This window comes from Anarrhichthys ocellatus, unplaced genomic scaffold (assembly GCF_004355925.1).
Source record: "Anarrhichthys ocellatus isolate YVR2014 unplaced genomic scaffold, GSC_Weel_1.0 scaffold22, whole genome shotgun sequence".
In the NCBI taxonomy this organism is placed as follows: domain Eukaryota; kingdom Metazoa; phylum Chordata; class Actinopteri; order Perciformes; family Anarhichadidae; genus Anarrhichthys; species Anarrhichthys ocellatus.
This window is the reverse complement of record NW_022280052.1, coordinates 3,451,464-3,459,357: the sequence shown is the minus strand read 5'-3', so window position 1 is coordinate 3,459,357 and position 7,894 is coordinate 3,451,464. Positions and strand designations below refer to the sequence as shown.

The following is a 7,894-nucleotide window of genomic DNA, read 5'->3' as shown; positions in this document are numbered from 1 at the left end:
TTACAACTTCACTGCTGCAGAGATGCATGGCAACGACCTCAAACTGACCGAGTGTGAAGTCTATGAAGTGGAGGGTAAGTTCACTATAAACAACAAAATATTAATGCTAACCATGTTTCAAAGAAAGATATCGTGTCTTACATCAAGCACAAGGCAAGCCTGATTAAGCACCTATAAGCAAAGCATTTATCTTTTCCGTTTTCATAAATTATATTTTTGTTGCACTTTACACAATGAAAACTCAATAATATTCTTATTTTGTTGAAGTTCTGCCAGGATACACACAATAAACAAACACCATCAATTTGGTTACCAGAAATCAGACTTCTTTATAAAAGGACACCTGGATACATCTGGATTGTTGTTGCTACACGACAGCAGGTTTGAACAGGCTCGCTCTAGTTAGGTGGCAGATAGCTGTAGTTTTCTTTTTACCACTGACTGACAAATAATAACCAGTAGTGAAAATTGAATTTCAGTTCAGTGTGAATATTAATTTTGTAGGGAAAAGTAAGGAAACAAACAAGGGAGTGGTTTTACTTTTAGATTTAATTACTTGATCACTTGAATTCATGTTTCATAACTTCAAAAGACGTTTACAATGTAACAGAATTTAAATTAGATGGGTGGATGATATTTGATAAAGATTTGATCATATGTTTTTAAAAGCTGTTCTTTGCTTTTCAACAGCAATCCCAGAATTTGAGAAGCCATGGAGGCCGATGGTCTGGGAAAACGAGTAAGCTGGATGTGACAACACTTTGCATCATAGAATAATACTATTACTGTACGCATTTTTAACATGTTACAGTGTTCTTTACAAAAAGACTTTATTATAGTTGAAGATGTTTTAAAGCTGCTCTTGTTTCGTCAGGACGAGGACAGAGATGATGGAGAGTATAAAGATCTACTGCCCCGTATCCGGCTCTGTGTCCCAGGTTCGGGTCCTGCTTATTGGACTCGTTGGAGCTGGAAAGTCCAGCTTCTTCAATTCCATCAACTCTGTATTCAGAGGCCACGTCAGCAACCAGGCCATCGCCGGCTGCTCTACCAACAGCGTCACCACACAGGTTAGGCTGGTTTCAGCTACTGCATCAACATGTATATAGTTCATATCATTGTAAAACATATATCTGATCTTTCAACCACAAATAAGCAACATAATATACACCATTACTACTGTGATAATATGAGAAAGCAGCTGTCTTTGTGGATGCTGGTCAAGTATGCTTTCCCAGTCCTGCTTATGCATGCTTGAAAAGGCGTGAATGAGTCTTTGTGCTGAATAAGTTTCACCATCCACAATCTTGTGCGATAAACTCCATTACGTATTATCTGACAGTTTCGCATCTACCCAGTGAGAGCTGGACGAGGAGGAAAACCACTGCCAATCATCTTGTGTGATACCATGGGATTGGAGGAAAGCACGGGGATGGGCCTTGATGGCGATGACATCATCAGCATCCTCAAAGGTCATCTGCCAGACACCTATCAGGTACAGCTTTTTTTTTTGTTAAATTCAGCAGGATAATAAACACAATAATAACTCAAACCGTCCTTTTCTTTCACCTGTATGACTCAGTTCAACCCGTCAGCTCCTCTGCATTCGGAGGCCAGCGGCTATCGCAAGTCTCCAGGCCTGGAGGATCAAATCCACTGTGTGGCCTACGTCATTGATGCCTGCAAGGTCTCCATCATGCCTGAAAAGCTGGAGCAGAAGCTGGAAGCTATTCGCAAAAAAGTCAATTTGATGGGTCAGTAAAAACGACATGTTAATAGAAAAGCTTAAATAAAAGGTAATAGACATTTTGTTTCTCATAGTATAACACAGTAGAGACACCGCATTTTAGAGATAGAGACAAGATGTCTTCATTTTTTTTTTTTTCAAAGTAAGAAATGATTTGAACTATTTGAACACGTTTCTTTTTCTTTCCAGGTATTCCTCAGCTGGTCCTGCTGACTAAAGTGGATGAAGCCTGCCCTTTGGTTTCACAGGACATCAGGAACATTTATAGGAGCGGCTACATTGAGCAAATGGTGAGATCCACTTTAAATTGAGAAAGAAAGAAAATGTGAAGAGGCTTGTTTGCAGTTTTATGTTTTTGATCTGTGTGTAAGCCACACGGTAACAAATCAGAAAATCATTTAACTTTTTAAGGTCTTGTTATCTTAAGTTCTCTTAATATACAATAATAACATTGTCGCTGAATTGTAATCGGTGGTAATAACCTACAGCAATGCATACATGTAACACAATCAACCTCTCTGATGTGGTAGTAGTAGAAAAAACAAAACATGAGACTTTACTTAAATTAATGCAATTATTTGTCTTGTGGTGTAAACAACTTCCCTCATTGGCATCTTTTGTGTTGCTTTTGTGATTCAGATGCAGGTCGTCAGCACTCGGCTCGGCGTGCCGGTCTCTTGTGTTGTTCCGGTGAAGAACTACAGCAAAGAGTTTGAGTTGGACCAGAACTGTGACATCCTACTTCTCACCGCTGTCATCCAGATGCTTCGCTCCGCTGATGGTTACTTTGATGACCTCAGTGACCGACTCGGCAGCATTGAAACCAAAGAAGTAAAACTGTAGTAAATGAGTTCCTCAAAATGACCCATCGTCCAGCAGGCCAAGATGGCTACTCCCATTCATAGCTTTATCGTTGCACTGGATAAATGGATAAATGGCTGATAACAACGAGCTATTGTTAATATGAAGAAAAACATCAATATAACAGGTGATTCCAAACGTGTGCATTGTGTGCATTGCCCAGATTTAGCTTTAGCTGCTTTACATTATGCATCCTGGTTCAAAGTCTTGCAGTTTATTATTTTTTCTCATCAAGCTTTGTAGTGAACATTCTTTTTCTTAAGAGCATTTGATGCCATAGAAACAACTTCCCAGTGTTAGCAGATCAAATCATGCATATTAGTTTGTGCTTCTAGTTTTGTCAGTGATAAAATGTCATGTAGAGTTTGGACACTTCCTTATTTAGATCCTTTATTGTCAGTATTTTGTTGATCAATAAAAGCTCAAAGTGCATGAATGAACAGAAAAACTGAAATTTATTAATGTCAGAGAGTTATTGTACAGCAAACAGTGTTGGAGTCGGACCAGCTGAGGAGCAATCCCTCTCTGTGTATCAGGACTCACATCACACCTCTTATCAGACTTGCTTTTGCATCATTGAAATCAATTGAATTAGAGTGGATTATACATTGGCAGCCGTCCTCTCAGTGACAATAAGTTAAAAAATAACTATGCTCTGTGCTCAGGATAACTTTTGAACATACGCACATTTTGAAATAGTGTTTAAAATACAGATGTTGTGTTAGTGCACATAAAAGACGAGGAGCTTTCTCCAGCTTGGCAACATCTTACATTAAACTGGTTGTACGACTTTGTACTGCAACTGTCACAGGTGTGACCAACAAGAATGATGAACAACAGGTAAGCAGGAATGTCCTGGAAATACAAAAGCCTCCTGGGATTCAATGAATCCTTCCTCTCCCTTTGCATCATATTGATGCATTTCCTTCCACAGAGCTGCTCAGTGGCCATTGAGAGAGCAGTGGTCGTACTGGGAGGCCCCGGGTTAGAAATGATAATGAGCACATCTGTCAATAGATCAGATGACATGGTTGTTGGTGAGGTTGGTTCAGGTCATTGGGAGCACAGAGGAAGACCATTGGGGACGGAGCAGAGCAGAGGCGAAGCTCTTATGGCACAGCTGGAACTCAAACTGTCAGATGGCTTCCCTCTCATCAGCCAACAGCTTCCGTCATCAACAGAAAAGGCAGCCATGTGAAGAAGAAACCATTTCAACTTCAACCACTTGAGTTACAGCGCAGAACACACTTGTACATACACACATCGAAAAACACACTGGAACACAAACGAGTACACATGGGCTCGGTCAGAGTCCAAAGGCTGATTTCAGTGACAACCAGAGAATAAAGCGGGACATTTGGCACCTACACTGCAGCTCTCTGCCTGCTAATCGTTGTATGTGTCCTTTATCACTGGCTGTGGTCCTCACATTTACTGTAGATAATAGCAACCAGCAATGTAATCACGTTTGTAGTTATTGAATTTTATTTATTTTCTTTCAAAGTCAATAAAGCTCATGTGTTCAGTTAGATCTTTTTAACTACATAGTACTAGTTAAAGTACTACTAGGAACTAGTAACTATACTCCTAAGTGAGACGTGCACTTGTCAAGCATACACAAATTAAAGTGTTGGCACTGAGCCACACAGCCAACTGTCCACCATGGACACAGGGGAGATATGCTGTTCTCATTGCGCAGAGTTAATTAAAAAGTGTGTTGTGTTAACCTGACAACGGGAAAAGAAGGTGTTTGGACAGCTGTGCAAATGGCTTTAGAACTGTTTGGCAATGACGGGGAACACCGCAACTTAATCTTGTTTATTAATGTTATGCTAGGCGTTTACTTAGGGATGAATTGTGCTATGAAACGGATACTTAGAGCATACACTGTACTATAGAGTTACCCAATTTATTGTGCATGTTGCATGTGTGAAAGTAAGCGAGTGAGTTTGCAAAACTGCATTACAGATTGGGTGCTCACTTATGGCTGTAAACTCAAGTGACACACTTTCTCAAAACACCTTTTATTGTTTTATACCGCCATCTACTGCCTGCTCACTCCTCACTCACTACTCTTACACGGCACCCGACTGGTAGCGACCGCTAGTGATACCACAGCTGAGTGCATCTCCGACATCTCAGTCTGTAAAGAACAAATACCAGAAACTCACAAGCCCGGACATCTCCAACTATACTGACCGTTTGCAGACACCAGAGACAACTTGGTCACTTTAAAACAACCTGATTAACGGACACATTTAAAAACATTTTCAAAACTCAACATTTACAACTGAGGTCAATATGTAGCTCGTACATATGCACCTCACATTATCACAGAAGATGTGTGCCATTGTTTTATAGTAATTACAACTGAATCATCATCAAAAATATGAAAAGACGGAATGGAGCCAGAAAGGGAAAAGAGACACTTTCTGTTGTGATCATAGCTGTTAAAAAAAAAACCGATGACTGGACATTAGAAATCTGCATGTAGTGAAACACAAAAAAAGCGAATTAAAGATGTATAGGCAAGAGCTGGAACTGGAACTAAAGTTTCTTTAGAGTTCTCTTGCACACCGTGAGTCGTTTCAACCCAGATAAAGACAGGAGGGACATTAGGATCTCTGCAGGTTGTCACTTTGGTTCGTCAGCATTTAGATTCGACCGACTCGATCACACACTGTGCTTACGTCAACATCTAGAGAGATGACATTCAAAATCCAAACGGTAAAAAATAAAAATAAAAAAATGAACAAAAGAACTTCTCATTGTGTTTTTTTTCTTCTCTTAAAGAACTGTACAAGATTATTACAAAAATCAATAATTAGTTATACATATTTATATGACAACATTGCTTACGTTATATTACTATAAAGAAATACAACCTTTTGTGTCGACCTTTAAGACTGAATGCAGTATTCCTTTTTTCAGAGTTTTTGCTGCGATGAAGACGGTGAATGTAGATCACTAATATTTCTATTCGGCACACTTATAATATCTCTGCGTCTGGAGCTCTATCACTATCACTGAAATATTGTTCAAATTGTGAGACTGAATGTTGCTACCTAAAACATAATCTCGTACATATAAATTGACTATAACTGCAGTAGCATTATCTGGTCACAAGGTGGAGCTAAATGATTCACCTGCATGAGGGACGCCATCGTATGTGTTAATTCAGCTCTCCTATAATGAGATCTCAACAAAACAGTGTCAGCAACAACTGAACATAAAATAAAATTAAAAAAACACTGAAATTTGAATTCAGTGGTCGTCAAGCCTCACTGATTAATGCACCGTCTCCCGTCACATTACCAGTGAAGGAGAAACAGTTTGGGAAAGACAGGTGGCAGGTCCAGTCCTCCGCCCGTTTCCTCCTCATGCGTTCAGATATATGCAGTCCAAGTAGCTGGTGAGCTCTGCTGTGCCAGCGGCTGGGGAAAAAGGAATACTGCATTTCTCTGCTGCTTGTTTCTTCAACTTGTGTTCCTCAGCTCTAATGTGCATCCTGCAGGGGAATGAGCGATGGAGGGAGGGTCCTCTAGGCAGGGCCGTCCTTTGGAGAGGAGGGGGTCTGGGATGTGGAGCTGGAGGAAGAGGAGGAAGAGCTCTTCAGGGAGCCCAGAGTCTTGCTGAACCACGAGTTCTTGGCCGCCTGGATCTCGTTCATCAGTAATCCCCGCTGGTGCTCGAGCTCCTGCAAATACACAAGAGGACCAGAGAGGAGTTGGCAGGAGGCGGACTGAGGAGCTCATCTAAATCACTGCCCTTTGTCATGTGGCTCTGTCTTCTAGCGCTTTATCCATCCCGTCCAGCTACAGAACATATCTCCAATCACACATGAGCACTTTACGACAACTGCCGATTCAAATTAGCAACGGTCTTTCCAACGCACCTGTGTGCTCTAATACACTTAATGGACTATCTTCTTTGTGTATCCTAAGTGTCACATACACAGTTGCATGCACTTCTATTTTAGAATGGGTTCAGGTGCTTTTGTATTTACTGTATGACATCTTTATCATGTGGTGTTTTTAAGGTTATGAAGTTGATATTTCTCTGATACTTTAGGATTCGATGGATTGCCAGGAAATTTGGCACAGATGTACTTTGATGATCCAATAACTTGTCATCTAGCGCCGTTATCAGGTCAACATTTTAATTTGTCCAAGAATTTGGTTTATGACCGTGAGCATGGCTTTAGACTCGTTTGTGTTTGGTGTCTTTGTTTTGTTATTATAAGCAAACTACAGTTTCATTCTTTGTGATATCTACTTAGATCTTAATGTTAGTTTTATTCATATCTATTCCCTAAAGCTCTCTGCAGCCGTTATTATGATTGTTTTTGATATCACTGTCCCTCTCGGAGCTGCTTACCTGCATGCGACACTTGGCCTCCACCAGCTGCAGTTTGGTCTGTGCCAGCTCCAGCTCCAGGTGCCTCAGCTGCTCCTTCAGTCCGTCCTTCTCCTCGTCCAACGGCTCGGTGGACGTCCTGTCTCTGCCAGGGGACGAAGCCTGAAGGGACCCCAGCGTTGTGAACAGGTCCCTACAGTGGTCACAGCCCATCACTTTACACTGCACGGGAACACAAACAAGCGGGCGCATTAGCAGAGGTTAGTGGGTGAAAATACTGTATAGACATTTGAGTTCAGATCAATCAAAGCTAACATGCTACAACAGTCAATAATAGCACATTTATGCTGTGGTGAACCAACCAACACCGAGACATAAGAGGAAGTAATACATAAACACTTACTACAGTATCGCTCTCCTGAAGACTTTTGATTATTCCCTTCCTGTGTTATGTCCCACTACAACTTCCTGTTTCAACTGGTAAGACATTACATCAAGAAGAATGTCCGGATGTCTTTCTTTGATACACTGTCACACCCACAAGGGCTAAACGAGCGGTGCTGGATCATTTCTTTATAGGTGTGGTAATGTACCGACCTGGGCTTGTCTTAAGTGAACTAAAAACACAGTCTTGTTAATTAATTTGTTCTTTTACAAGTCTCCTAACTTGCATCTGCTACAGTAGCTGTGGATTAACAGTGGGATCTCACCCGGACAATGTCCAGCTCTTCTTTTGTTGCCGCCTGCTGTTTTTCCAGCCTGGTGCTCAGCTGGGAGCAGATCTGCAACAAGTTGAAGATTTTGGGTTACATAAGAGACGACACATGTGAACTACAAGATAACGGACACATTTTAGATTTATAAACTTGAGTTTCTCGAGGAAAACTCAACTGAGCATTATGATCTTTTCCATCAAAACTGTTTTCACAC

General features: G+C 40.9%; 2 protein-coding genes across 7 annotated transcripts in view; one reads left to right on the top strand and one right to left on the bottom strand.

Moving 5' to 3' along the window:
- The first annotated feature begins 6 nt into the window (after window positions 1–6).
- LOC116390180 (interferon-induced protein 44-like) lies at window positions 7–3,056 on the top strand. Its single transcript, XM_031859572.1, has 7 exons — window positions 7–74; window positions 691–739; window positions 875–1,070; window positions 1,343–1,495; window positions 1,583–1,754; window positions 1,937–2,037; window positions 2,387–3,056. The coding sequence occupies exons 1-7, from the start codon at window positions 23–25 to the stop codon at window positions 2,588–2,590; spliced, it is 927 nt and encodes a 308-aa protein (XP_031715432.1). The 5' UTR covers window positions 7–22; the 3' UTR covers window positions 2,591–3,056.
- Window positions 2,982–7,894, bottom strand: part of rabgap1l (RAB GTPase activating protein 1-like) — a 104,015-nt gene continuing 99,102 nt past the window's right edge. For all 6 annotated transcript variants that reach the window (XM_031859564.1, XM_031859566.1, XM_031859567.1 and 3 more), the window contains 3 exons: window positions 7,675–7,746; window positions 6,986–7,186; window positions 2,982–6,305 (listed from right to left, as the gene is read on the bottom strand). In XM_031859564.1, coding sequence (XP_031715424.1) covers window positions 6,150–6,305; window positions 6,986–7,186; window positions 7,675–7,746 — 429 coding nt within the window. In that variant the 3' untranslated portion in view covers window positions 2,982–6,149. The remainder of the gene's footprint in view (window positions 6,306–6,985; window positions 7,187–7,674; window positions 7,747–7,894) is intronic.

Coding starts and splice junctions, on each gene's coding strand:
- LOC116390180 (XM_031859572.1), top strand. CDS start 23: ATGCATGGCAACGACCTCAAACTGACCGAGTGTGAAGTCTATGAAGTG. Junction 740..874: donor CCGATGGTCTGGGAAAACGA/GTAAGCTGGATG, acceptor TTGTTTCGTCAG/GACGAGGACAGAGATGATGG. Junction 1,496..1,582: donor ATCTGCCAGACACCTATCAG/GTACAGCTTTTT, acceptor TGTATGACTCAG/TTCAACCCGTCAGCTCCTCT.